Here is a 14,109-nt window from a genome sequence, read left to right on the forward strand (position 1 = left end):
TTGCCGTGGAACTCAGGTAAGGAGCACCGTCTACCTGCAGCTCCCTTGGTTTGCAATCTGCACGCTGTAAGCAAAGGCTTAAGTGAAACCTGGTAAGGAGAACACAACCACACCCCATCCAGGGGCTTTGTCCACAACCAGCAGGGTGGGACGGGCATGGGGGAGGAGGTGGTGGCTCTGCCCTGCAGTTGGTGCTTCTATTAGAAAAGCAACCTCGGAGATTTCCCTCCGGGACACAAAAGGGTGGGAAATGGGGGAGGGGAGGGGACACTGATATAGTGAATCCAGAGTTGTCGGGACCCAGACAGGTACAGTCACCTTTTTCCCTAGTGACTGTAGGTGAGGAAGGAGACTCGGGGCAAAGCCTTCACAGCCCGACCAGCTCAGGGGCTGGCAGCTGGCCTTTTCCTTTTGAATCCTGTGAGGAAGTCAGGGCAGGACTCGGCTGACTGGTCTTCCAGGTGTCCCGTCAGAGGCATTGTGGTGGGGGAGGGTGCGGTGAGAGGAAGAGGAGAGAAAAGGCTGTCACCGAGCCCACACAAGCTGCTCGGACACAGGCTTCTTGCCTTATAGGCACTCCTGGGCCAGCATTTTCCTTACTCCTCCAATGGTGCAAATTTAGAACCAGGAACATTCCTGAGGCAGTGGGGGCACGGACGGACTCCCCAGCCCCCTGGGAGAACGGGAGAGGCGTTTCCAAGTCATTTATAGCACTTCCTTGACGTCGAGGAAGGGGAGGGAGGGGATTTAGACTCACCCTGAACTAAAAATGGGGAAATTTTTTTGAAAAGGATTATAAAGCTTATTTCTTTCCTTCCTTGTTTCTCACATGAGCAGCCACGGAGAACGCAAGCTGGGCGTTCAGTCTCCTCTGTAACTGGGGACAGGACTGAAACGGATAAATGAACCTCACAGATAATCCCCAAAGCTCATTCTTCTCCATTAGCTTCAACCTCTTTCCTGCACAAATCTATCCCTGCTCCTGATGGGGAGAGAGATGGGCTGAGAGAATGAAGCCTGGCCTGGCCTCTGATGGGGTGTGAGGGCACGGGAAGGGAGCCGGAGGTGCAGAGGGCCCCTTGCCAGGCCCTACCGAGGCTCTGCAGGCCAGCAGGGGCTCTGTCCACAGAGCCAACAGGCTTACTGAAATGCCCGAGCGGGACGGGATAACCCAGTCCAGCTGGTTCCTTTCCAGAAGCGGACACAGAGGCTCTGAGAGGGTCGAGCCATGTAGCGGGTGCCAAATTTTCCTCTACTTTCTTACCGTCAGGCTGGGCCTGAGAGTTAAGTTGTTATAAGACGTATGCCCAGGAGAAAAGTATACAGATTTGATTAGGACATGAACATGGACATGGGAGCCTTCCCAGGAAAATGAAGACCCCGAGAGTGGTTGGGCCTAAGTGCTTCTATACGAGGTTGAACAAAGAGTAGTGATTGTGAAAAAGTAACTAGGACATAGCAGGAGGCTCCAGGGAGACAAGGGTTGCTTTAGCAAGGTTGGTTTGTAGTGCTTTCTCTTGGCACCTTCTGTCTGTCTCTGGTGGTAGGAATGTTCCTTTCCTCCTGGTACCGAGAAGGCATCTTCCACATGGGAGTTGTGCCTCCTGCTTTTAGGAAGGAAAAAGGAAGTCAGAGTGCCCTTTTTTGCATCTGCTGTTCTTCAGGTGTCTTTAACTCAAAATAATCTCATGTCAAACCGGCATATTTGGGCACATTCTGCTATCCCCATCCAGCTAGCTAGGAACAAAACCAGAACTGGAGGCTGGTCCTCCTCACTTCCAGCCTGTGGTTATTTGACTACATCTGTGTCTGTCTCAATTCTGGGGCAGCTAGTCACCCCCAGGGATGTCTCCTGGGGTTTACGATGCACCAGGCCTTGTGCTCTAGGCCGTCGGGTTTCTCTGATGCACAAAACTGTTACTGTTCCTCCTTTGTGGTTGAGGACACTGACGTTCAGAGAGGTTCAGTGGGTTAGCAAATGGTGCTTTTATGTGCTTCAGCCTAAAAACACAGCAAGTTAGACCAAGAGTTAGAATTTGAAATCTTGTTATTTGTGACAACAAATATGGACCTTGAGGGCATTATGCTAAATAAAATATGTCAAGCAGAGAAAGGCAAATACTGTGTGATCTCTCTTATATATAGGCTCTAAAAAAAAAAAAGAAAGAAAGGAAAACAAAACCACGAACTACAGACTCATAGATACAGAGAACAGACTGGTGTGGGGGTGGGGAATGTGTGGCAGAAATGCGTGAGGAGAGTCAAAAGCTACAAACTTCCATTTATAAGATAAATATGCCCTGGAGATGTAATATACCGCACGGTGACTGGAGTTAATAATACGCTATCGTATATTTAAAAGTTGCTAAGAGGGTAGATCTTGAAAGTTCTCATCGCAGGAAGAAAAATTTTGTAAGTACGTTTGGGATGGTTGTTAACTAGACTTACTGTGATGATCGTTTCACAGTGTATACAAATATCAAATCAGTATGTTGTACACCTGAAACTAGTATAACGTTATATGTCAACTTCATCTCAATTGGGGAAAAAAAAGGGAATTCAAACTCAGGTCTTGGGGTCCAGTGCTATTTCTACTACTCCACTAAGCTGGAGCTTTTTGCAGTATTTTTTTCCCATTCAATTCTTTTTTATAGATTGTATCTATTTTTATTGCTTCATTATATTTTGGGAATGAATGAGGCATATGCACTTTTTTTTTAATCAAGAATATTCTATCCTTTCAGCTGCAGTCTGTGTTCTCCCATTCAGACTCAGTTATTTCCCCTCAGTTTTGATCTCCCAGGTCCCAGAAACGCACCAACTTGAGGAGTGTCTGAAATCTGAAGGCAGGAATATTCTCGTCTCTGCTGCTGCCAGTGAATATTAAGGCTGGGTGGGACCTTAGACAGAGTCTGGTTTCATCCTCTCTCTTTGCAGATGAGAAAACTGCTCCAACCTCTCCAGGGCCACCTGGGATAGGCTCGAGAGACCCCTGCTTTCTTCCCTTGGGTGCTGCTGAGACCTGCAGGGAATGTCAATACGGAAGACTCTAGCGTGCTGTAACCTTCACCTGCTCCACCAGATCATTGCAACCCTTATCTCATTTGTGGGGACTGCTGATAAAGGCATGGCGCTCAGGTTCAGAGGAGTGAGGTTCCGGATTTAGCTGGACTAGCTGGGGAACAGCCTCCTTTGGTGAGAAGATTCCAAATAGCTGTTCCAAATGTAATATTTTCTATTATTGGACAAGCAAATCAGTTTAGTAGTTTTAAGGGTCAAAGTTTCACAGAAACATCCCCACGCAGGGCCACTTTAGTTCATGCTGATACCAACTCATCTGGGAATATACACCCACACTGGACCAACACTCCATACAAGGTCTTAGCGATCTATGACTGGGGTACAAAGCAGCTGGAAAGTGCCCGGTAAGTGTCCTTACGAATGAGTTCTGGTCTGGCACCCCCCAGTGGCTGGACTCCCACTCAACAGCGGGGAGGCTAAGATGTCTCCATCTGATGGCAGGAGCAGGATGGGCAGAGTCAGGCAGCCCAGGGAGGTGGGGGGCAGAGCTGAGAGGGGCAGGGCTGCAGTGAGGGTGGAGTCCATCTCCCCCACCTCTGGTCACTGCTGGTGGGGCCTGCCGGGGCTCTGGGGACGGAGGTATCCTTCATGCTGTTTTAGGTCACATGGAGGAGCTGGGCTCCATGTGTCAGCTGGAAGTGACAGTGTTGGTAAGTGAGAAGTGTCACCGCTGTGGGTTCTGCATTCCAAATAAAACTTGCTGACTTCCCCTCTGGTAACACCTTAGGCCAACGGGATAGGAGAAGTCTGGTCTCTGGGGTCGTTAGAGCCCAAGTCAAACATGAATTATGTGGTCCTCACGAAGCATCAGGCACCCTGGAGTGACATTCTCTAAACAATATTTAAGTATCTGGCCAAGAACATGAACGAATTCGTAATCATTTATTGTAAATCGCTCATAGTTTACACATTATTAATGGCAAAAATAACACTGTTAAACACCTGCTGGATGAAGAACTTTATTATGACAATTTCATATTGGTGTCACTCCTTTTTCAAAAATTTTAAATCGAAATTGAAATCCTACAGCTTCTCTATCTTAGAAGCACTATCTTCCAAGTGCTCGAATGCCAACACTATATGGCTTTCTTCTGCTCTAACACCTAACACGAAGGGCACGCTGTCCCATTAATTCGACATGCTCTTTACAAGGCAACTTAACACACAGAAATTTTTTTAATCCAGAAGCTACATAATGATCACTTTATATCTTGCTGAGAAATCAACGAAGGCCGCATGCAGGTGAAACATGAGTAGACACAGAGTTCTAGACAACTGTCGCTTATTAGGGTCTGGCTGGCCGGATGTGGAAAATTAATATGCTTATTTAGCAGAAGTAGGTAAAGCTGTACTTAGATCATGCATCAGTGGCTGGGATCAGTTAGAATATAAATTAGGTGTCTAAACATTTAAATGAGAGCTTAATTTGAGCTTAATTTGATGTCCAGCACTTCTGAGTTCTACACCTTAAAATGACAATACGAAGAGAACAAAATCAAACACCTACAACAGGCATTGATTTATAGGGTCAGCTGAGCATGCAGCTCAGGACACAAAATCGGCTGAGCCAGGAACAGATCTCCTAAAGCAAAGACAGTGCAGCATTAACAAGCTGGAAACGGCAAAAAAATAAGAGAGCCAGTTCCCATATTCTCCTTTTTTTTTTTTTTTTAACGTTTTCAATTTTTTTACTTAAAAATAACAACAAAAACACACAGACAATGTTAATGAAACAGAAGCATTCTTTAGTTTGTACTTGGACCCTCTCTTTTTTGTGTTCTACCCTGCCCTCTGCTCCTTCAGATTGTGTGTTTAAAAATAATGCTAAGTTAATTGGTAGAAAAAGAAAACAGATGCTCTCCTGCAAGAATATTAAATTCCTTCATCCTGTCAGGGTTAACATCACACACAAGCACATGACAATGTAGGTTTGACATACTGTCACTACAGCGATTAGATCACGTGTCCGCGCTCTAGTGTTACATCATAGTTACACTGTCTTCTAAAAAATTCTTCTCATTGATAGTTGTATCTTGACATTATTTTCAGACAAACAAAAAAATCCCAAATCACGTAGATTCCACTCCCTCCCCACCCTGGACCCCCTCCCACGAGCCAATGGACAAGAGAAGTGTAGTAACAAAGGCCGTGAGCCGACACGTCGTCGACAGGCAGACATGGATGGAGGGCCCACAGTCAGGCGCTGCCGTCTCCAGTCCTGGCTTTCCGGGCCTCGATCATCGGCTTGGTGGCCCGTTTGCGGTCAGTGGCCAGTCCCAGCCAGCACATGAAGTCAATGAACCAGGTGGTTGGGTTGAAATTTAAGCCAAATTCACTTGCAGAGTAGTCAAAGGGAAAGGTGTGATGATAATTATGGAAGCCTTCACCTGGAAGACAAAGCGGGCTTGAATTAAACCAATCACCACCTCTGTGGAGAGTTTTAAAAATCACTCATTTATTGCAAGACATTGGGTCAAGCTCCATGGGGAGCAAAAGACTGACTTGGTGTCTGCCCTTAGGAAGTGTTCACTTAATTGGTTAGACAAACTCGACATGAACAGGAAAATAACAATAAAGTTACCAGCAAAGTCACAAGATACACGCTCCCTATGAATTGGAGACATGCTACCATGACTTCAGAGCTGTACTTCTTCAGCTAAAAGCCAAATAATGGATAACAGGTCATCATTTTGATGTATGTTTATAAAAGGAAAACAGCCTCTGTGGACTAATTAAAGGAAGATTTCTTGAGAGAGCTTGGAAGAGATAAATGATAATCGCGTAGATGGGTAAGTGAATTAAGGAGTTGGATCTTAAAATATCCAAAATCTGCCTACTTATTATTCCACCCTTCACAGTGAATAGCTTTTCCTCCCTTAATCCCCTCCACCATAAGGCGTTTACAGGAGGGGTCTCAAGGCTTCTTTCATTTGATTTTTAAAAAAACAGCTTTACTGAGATATAATTCACTGTATAATTCACCATACAATTCACCCATTTAAAGTATACAATGTAATGGCTTTTAGTATATTCACAGAGTTGTTCATGCATCACCACAGTGAATTTTATAACATTTTCATTTCCCCAAAAGAAACCCCACTCCTCTTGGCTGTGGACACCCAGCCATCCTCATATCCCTTCAGTCCTCCTTTCTTTTTCTGTGATGGTTCATTTTATGTGTTAACTTGACTGGCCAAGCAGGGCCCAGATTCAACATTATTTTTGGGTGCGTCTGTGAGGGTGTTTCTGAGTGAGATTAGCATTTGAATCAGTGGACCCAGTAAAGTGGATGGTCCTCCCCAAGGTGAGTAGGCGTCAGCCAATCTGTTAAGGGCCTGAATAGAACAAATGGTGGAGGAAGGAGGAATCGGCCATTTTCCTAACTCACTGATCGAACATCTATCTCATATTCTGCTGCCCTCTGAGTGGGATTTGCATCCTCAGCTCCCCTGGTTCTCAGGCTTTCAGACTTAGACTTAATTACAGCACTGGCTTCCCTGGGTCTCCCCACTGCAGACGGCAGATGGTGGGGATTCTCAGCACGAGCCAAGTTCTCATTGTAAGTCCCTCTCTCTCTCCCTTCCTGTACACACACACACACACACACACACAAACAGGATACATCTACATTTATATATAGATATTCTTTTTCTGGATAGATAGATAGATAGATAGATATAGATAGATTTACTGAGTAATATAAAATATATTTATTTGCATATAGTTATATATACACTGTTTCTATTTCTTTGGAGAAGCTTTACTTATACAATCTCTATAGATTTGCCTATTCTGAACATTTCATATAAATAAAATCATACAATGTGTAGTCCTTTGTGACTGGCTTCTTTCACTTAGTATAATGTGTTCAAGGTTGTAGCAGGTATCAGTACTTCATTTATTTTAATTGCTGGATAATATCCCATTATATGGATGGACCACATGGTATTTATCCATTTATCAGTTGATGGACATTTGGATTATTTCCACTTTTCAGCTATTATGAATAATGCTGCTTGGAACATTCATACACAAGTTTTTGTGTGGACATACATTTTCATTTCTCTTGGGTATAAATCTGGCAGTGGAGTTATTACTGGATCATATAGTAACTATTTAACCATTTGAAGAACTGCCAGATTCCTCCTTTATTTCTTAAGTGGCTACTGGTCATCATATGGTTTTTCTGTTGACCAGTTTTGAAAGATTCTGCTCTACCATGAGTTCATCAGATGGACTGATCTGTGGTCTGTGATTTTCTTTTTAATTTAGGTCTTCTCTACCCTGCTTCTCCACCCTCATCCTTCTTGGACCAGAGTACTAGAGTTTTCCCCTATTTTCAGAAACAGGCATTGTTCTAAGAGTCCTGAATGTATTGCCCCATCTACCACACAGTGGGTATAACAGAGTCTTCCAAGGACTAATATCGAGAAATCTGACTGGGAGCCCAGTGTGGATGTGGGTAGACTTAAAGCCAATACCCAGCTCTTCAGGGCCTGTGTCATGGCCAGACATTCCCGGTCCACTAACCCCTCCCTATGTGAGAAGGTAGCAGTCCATCTTGTGCCCACTCTGGTATGCTCTCAGAGTCCCCACTGGATATGACTCCCCTCATTACAATTCTTTTATAAGATGAACAGTGAGAGGAGGAGAAAACAAGAGGAATCTCTCACTTTTCTCTCTGCTGATCCGGTGTTCTTTTCACCTTATTTTGCTCTTGTCAACACAAGACCCCTGGGGTCTTAACTGGGTGACCCTAAAAATGTGATGGCAGAAACTCACTGCAGAGTGATGCAGAGATCGTCTCTACTTAACAGCAGGAACCTCCCTCTTTGGGTTGATCTTCATGCCCAAGGCTCAGCTTACCAAGAAGCCCAAGATGCCTCTATCAAGGTACAGCTAATATTTTATATTAGTCACTTACTGTGTGCCAGCCACAGTGCTAAGTGCTTTAAAGGGTTTTAATGACTGTAATCTTCACATCGCTGAGCTAGCTGCTGTGACTGTCCTCATTTTAAGCCCCTTTAAAAAAATTTGAGGGGGGTGGGAGAGGTAATTAGGTTTATTTATTTATTTAATGGAGGTACTGGGGATTGAACCCAAGACCTCATGCCTGCTAGGCATGTGCTCTACCACTGAGCTATATCCACGCCCTCATCCTCATTTTAAAATGAGGATGGAAATGCACAGAAGGGACAGGTAACTCACCCAAGACCATACTGCGAGTAATAAAAACATCACTGAAGGCTTGTGTCCTGCTAAGCACTGCTGCAAACACTATGCACCAACTCATCCAACAACCTCCAGCGGACGTAAATGCTACTATTCTCCCCGTTTACAGATGAGGACATGTGGTGTGGAGAAGCCAGGTAACGTGCCCAGAAAGTGAGTGGAGGAACCAAGACTCGACCAAACCTGTTGGATTCCAGAGGCCATGCTCTTAAACCATGAGACGTCAAGGTCCTGTTTCTTCCCATCCCTCGGTTTGAAGGCCTTTTTCTTTTGACAGTCAGCCAAATGATCATTCATCTGAGGCTAGAGCAGCCAGGGCAGTTTGAGAGAGACACAAACTGCTACTCCTCCTTTAGGGACATTTCCATGGTAAAAATAAATGGCTACTAATCACCTACTTTGTGCCAGGCTCCGTGCTAAGCAGTTTACATACAGTATCTCACTTAATCCTTGTAATACTCATATGAAGCAGGCATACGAGTTCCCGTTTCACAGATAAGAAAACTGTAGATCAGAGACAGTAAGTGACTTGTCCAAGAGCCAGGATTCTAATGCCAAAGCCCAAGTTTATTCCAGTCCACTCCACTCCACTGCCTCTCTTCACAGGGTCCACAAAACCCCTGAGAAGCCAAGAAGATCTGAGCTGCCACTCCCCCCAGTGGCTGCCACCCCCGACTCACCAATGGCGCCCAGGGTGACGAGCGGGTTCTGCCGAGGGCTGATGTGCTTGTCATAGGGCCGGTTTCCGTACATGTGGGCGGCACTGTTGACCAGCCAGGTGACGTTGAGTGAGATGGTGTAGCGGAGGATGGAGGCCAGGAAGTAGGAATTCCACAGACTCTCTCCCCAGATGTACCAGGGCACCAGCGTGGGGACCACGAAGCACATGAGCACCACGGTGATCTTGTAGTACCTGGAAGGCAGGATGTCAAGCTGTCACTGGGCACCTGTTGATGGTGGCGGGGATGGGTGGGCAAGCTACAGGGAAAGCCAGGAATGGTGCCAGTCAACTCCTTCAACTCTTGTACCCTGTCACAAACCCGTACACCTGCAAGAGCTAGACAGGTAACACAAATTGCAGAATTAGGACAGGTAGAAAGCTGTAGGAAGTTGTGAGACCTGCAGCATGCTTCAGGGAAATTTCAATATAAAATAATCAGTAGTGTGCTGGTGAAACCCGTGCATCTTAGAGCCACATTTGTCCTACAAGCCACAGTTTGATAGCTCCTAGCTATTCCTTCCATCAGTCCGTCAACCTGACAATCAGGTTTTTTGTAATAATTTCAAGAAATATCCAGTATTTCTTGAATAATTTTCAGGCACGTGATTCTGGACTAACTTAGCTTGCTAAAAAGGTAAACGACCCCTTCCCTAAAATGTTCTCTGTCCATCCGAGATTACATTCCAAATCAGCATAAAAATAAACAATAAGTGTAGGAACAGGCACAGCCACATAAAAAGGCATCATTAAGAAGAAGCCATCAGGGGGCGGAGGGATGTATTAGGATTTTGGGGTTTGCAGATACTAACTACCATGCGTAAACTAGATGAACAACAAGGTCTTACTGTCCAGCACAGGGAACTATATTCAATATATATATGTGTGTATAGTGGAATCACCATGCTGTACACCAGATATTAACACAACATTGTAAACCGACTATGCTTCAATTAAAAAATAATAAAATTTTAAAAATAGCAAATTTTCCAAATTCAGTTCCCATAACAAAAATAAATAAATAGATAAAAATAAAAAGAAATAGCTTGGTTTCTAGACCCATGTATCCAGTGAATGGGAGTGCTCATGATACAAAGACAAATTTGACCGTGTTGCAGGCTCTGGCAGGTGGAACCACTGTTCGCCACCCTCTGGCTGTGCAGGACCAGCTGTAAGCAGGGACAAGCAAGGGGCTGTGAAATGACAATGTCCGAAGCTGCCTGTGCATCGCTGTTTCCTCCTTGGTCTCCCGTCAGCTGACCGAGCTCCCGGGAGGCCTCTGTGAAGATGCACACGTAGAAGCCAGGAGGTGGCACCGCGTGAGGAAACGAGATTCGGGAGGTGGGAGACTCTGACTTGAGTCCAGATCTTCTTCTGGATGCAGAACAAGCCTCTTTTGTTCTTTCACGCTCCTTTTGTGCATGGTTAGAAGGTTCCCCGGAGCAGAGCACACTGCCAGGGCTTGTATGTGGGTAGTTGATTTGGGGACGTGAGCTCGAGTAACAGGTGGGAACAACCAGGAAGAAGGAAACAGAGGGAAACCCCACTGCTGCAGGCAGCTGGACGTGGGCCTTGATGAGACGCTGCATCCCTCAGAATTATTCTCTCCAGGAGTGAAAGGAAGGACCGTTTTTCCATTGGCGCCAACGTGCCCTTACAAGGGATGCATGTGGGCTATCCCTCACACTTCCAAGTTTGCCTGGATCAGAGTGGCTGAGTGTGGTCCACAGGCTTCCCAGGTGATGGTGGCAAAGAAGCCAGGGCAGGAAGTAAGAAAAAAGCAGTAAACCTGAGCAAGGTGCCGTTGGGTTACACCTGTTCCAGCAGGTGGCTGCAGCAACAGCTGGAGTGAAAAGGTGGGCCAGGAAGGTGAGGCGGGCACGAGAGGTGTCCAACACAGGTAGTAGTTACAATACTTCATGCAGCTCTTGGGAGGATCAGATGCTGATAACTAACTGTATACAAGGCTATTCCACATACTGACTCATTTAATTCTAACAACTCTGGAAAGAAGGGACCATTACTATCCCCATTTTACAGATGGGGAAATTGAGCCACAGAAATGTTATGTAGCTGGCCAAGGTCACAAGACTAATAAGTAATAGGACCAAGATTCAAATCCTGGCAGAATCATGTCAGACGATATTAGGCTCTTCTGTTTTCAATAAAACCATGTATGTGTGTTCTGCACACTGCTACCTGAACTTATGTGTCGGTTCCCATATAACTTAGAGCCATTTTTATTAGGCAACATGTTAACCCATCAGCACCCATTTTCCAGTCATTAGCAATATAAGATGACTGCATTTTAGTGGAAAGAGGGTGCCTGGGAGGTCAGACGAGTGGGCTGTGGTTGGAGGGGCAAAGACAACAGACAATGAGGGGCTGGTGGGCTGAGGCTGGGCTCCCCAGAGTCCTGTGCAAAAGGCTTTTGGAGCGTGCTCTTAAGAGATGCTTGGAAGGGAGGGAGAGAGGGAGGCAGGATCGGCCATGGGAGAAGCTTACCCACAGTGAACTTCTGCAGGTCCAGTGGGGCTGGATGACCCTGCAGAGTTGCCCCCAACTGAAAGGCATCCCCGCATCATCCAGCCATTGGCCCCAGGGGGCCCCTGGGTGAGGTGAACCCTTGGGCGGGGCAGTTCCTTGATGACAAGGGCAACCCCCGGAAAGGAGAGCAGCTAAGGGTGGGAGCATCAGCTGAATGGGGGGATGTGAAGAGCCCAGGGTCTGCTGTGGCTGCTCCTCGTGTGTACCTCTGGAGGAAAGGAAGCAGCTGAACGCTGCCCACAGAGGCGTTCTACAACGTAACATGTAAGATGCTCCTTCCTTTCCTCCCCTCTCTGGGTTACAATCCGGTACCTTTGGAAAGAGCCTCTCCTAGTGCTGTTCTGAGCCACTGTCTGGGCCCCTAATTTTGCCCTTGGAAAGGAGACAAAACACATGGATTGGGGGCCAGTTCTGTGCTGGCCGCTGGGCTAAGTCTAGCACAGATTCGAGTTGGACACACTCTGGCCATGAGGACCCCGTGGCTCAGAGGGGCGGTGGTTCTCCCTCGGTGGGCCACGCCCTTGCTCTCTTTGCTCTGCCTCGACCCTGTAGAATCTGCCTCCTCTGGTTTGACTGCTGCCTGCTGGACTCACCTTCCAGCACGCCCTGCTCCTGCCTCCCCGCTCTGAACTCTTCAGGGAAGCCACCTGCCTGCCTGGACTCCCGTTCCAAGAGCTACACTTCCTGGACGGGGCTGGGACCCTGTGGAGGGAGAGCACCCGCCATGTGGCTTCCCAAGTGGGAGGAGAAAAAAGGCCTGGCTTCACCTCCTAGCACAACCACCATCCCGCCAACTTTCCTCCTCCTCAGAAAAAGATGCTCTTTAAAAATCACTGCCCTCCTTCCAACAAAGCTTCAGCAGATCTAACCATAGGGCTGTGCTCTGACTCTGCTCTTCCTGTATTCTGCTAGGATTCCTCTTTGTGCATTTAGTGGAACCGATGAAAGACGAAGGAATTTTTAGGGGGCACAGTGAGTCTAGGTGGGATTGCCGGTGAGACGGGGCTTGATGCTGTAAAATCATTTCAAACAGACTCAGCATATCTTCCCATGCAGCCGAGTACCCCTTCCTCCTGGGCCTCACGGAATTACAGTCACTGGCCTTCTTGTCTCAGAGCAAGTGCTGAGATGGTTCGCAGCTTCCTTGCTTAATAATGGACACTCAAATCTGAATGCCCCAGCCAGGGCTCCACAGGGCAACTCCACGAAGCCTCCAGCCCCTGATCCTTCCTCTGTGAAAGATTTTCTTTCTTTGGCTGGTGGTAGGGAGGAAGGCCGAACAGGGGCCACTGATACTGCTCTTTTCACTAAGTGGGCTTTTTGTGTTGTAAAGCATCATAGAACAGTTAACTACCCAGCTCTGCCACTTTCTTGCTGTGTGAACTTAATTATTTAATCACACATGTTTCTCTTCTGTAAAATGCAATCCTAACAAATTTACTGAGTGCCTGCTATATGCCAGGTACCGTCCTAGCACTGAAGATTAAAGTGAACAAAAGAGACAGACAGGAATCCCTGCCCTTGGAAAACAAGGGTATATTGGTAGGGAGATTTTATAAATATCAATATATTACATACACCTATTTTTATACATATGTATGTATATTCTGGTAGGGAAGAAAACAATATAAATAAAATATAGAGCATGCTAGGGGCAAATACTATGGGAAAGAATCAAGCAAAGAAGGAGAATGTGACCTCAAGGGCAGGTGCTGACATTTCAGACAAGAAGTCAAGGGAAGGATTTTCTGACATGATAGCTTTTGAGTAAAGACTTGAAGGAAGTGAGAAGTTAGCCATATGGCTAAATAAGGAAGAGGATTCCAGGCAGAGGAAACCACAAGCACAAGGGCCCTGAGGCAGGAGCGTTCTTGGCATGTTCAGGGAAGAGCAGGCGAGTAGGGGCTGAAACAGATGAACAAAGGGGAGAACTGCAGGAGAGAAGAGAACAATGGTGGACCAGGTCATGGAAGGTCTTGCAGGTCGTCATAAGGGTTTCATCCTCTGCTCTGAGTGAGATGGAGCTGGAGCAGGTTTTGATCAAAGTAGTGGTGTGACCTGACTTATTATCTTAGCAGGATCACTCTGAGTGCGGTGTTGAGAATGGACTGCCGGGGAGTGCAGAACAAGGAGGGTAGTTAGGAGGCTGTCACAAAGCCTCGGCAAGAGAGGGCGTTGGCTTGAGCCAGGATAGTGGGGCCGGGTGTGAGAAACAGTCAAATTCTGGATATATTTTGAAAGTAGAGTGACAGGACTTGTTAATGGACAGGATGTTGGAGAGAAAGGGGTCAAGGATGACACCAACGATGGAGATGCCATTAGCTGATGTGGGGAAGAACGGAGGGGAGCCACTTTCAAACAGCATATGAGGAGCTCAGTCTTGGACATACCAAATAGGAGATGCCCATTAGACATTCAAGGGGAGATGTCAAACAGGCAGCTCCACAGACACGTCTGGAGTTCCGAGGTGCTCTAGAGAGATGTTTTGATGGAAGTAGAAATTTGGAGCACATCAGCGTATTAATGCATGC

General features: G+C 46.4%; 1 protein-coding gene across 1 annotated transcript in view; it reads right to left on the bottom strand.

Annotated features, from left to right (window-relative positions):
* Positions 1 to 3,946: 3,946 nt before the first annotated feature.
* The window catches only part of SCD5 (stearoyl-CoA desaturase 5), a 122,339-nt gene continuing 112,176 nt past the window's right edge, over positions 3,947 to 14,109 (bottom strand). The window contains exons 4-5 of the mRNA XM_010950376.3: positions 8,994 to 9,226; positions 3,947 to 5,468 (exon numbers count right to left, since the gene is read on the bottom strand). Coding sequence (XP_010948678.2) covers positions 5,278 to 5,468; positions 8,994 to 9,226 — 424 coding nt within the window. The 3' untranslated portion in view covers positions 3,947 to 5,277. The remainder of the gene's footprint in view (positions 5,469 to 8,993; positions 9,227 to 14,109) is intronic.

The sequence above is a fragment of the Camelus bactrianus genome, chromosome 2, assembly GCF_048773025.1.
Source record: "Camelus bactrianus isolate YW-2024 breed Bactrian camel chromosome 2, ASM4877302v1, whole genome shotgun sequence".
Lineage (NCBI taxonomy): Eukaryota > Metazoa > Chordata > Mammalia > Artiodactyla > Camelidae > Camelus > Camelus bactrianus.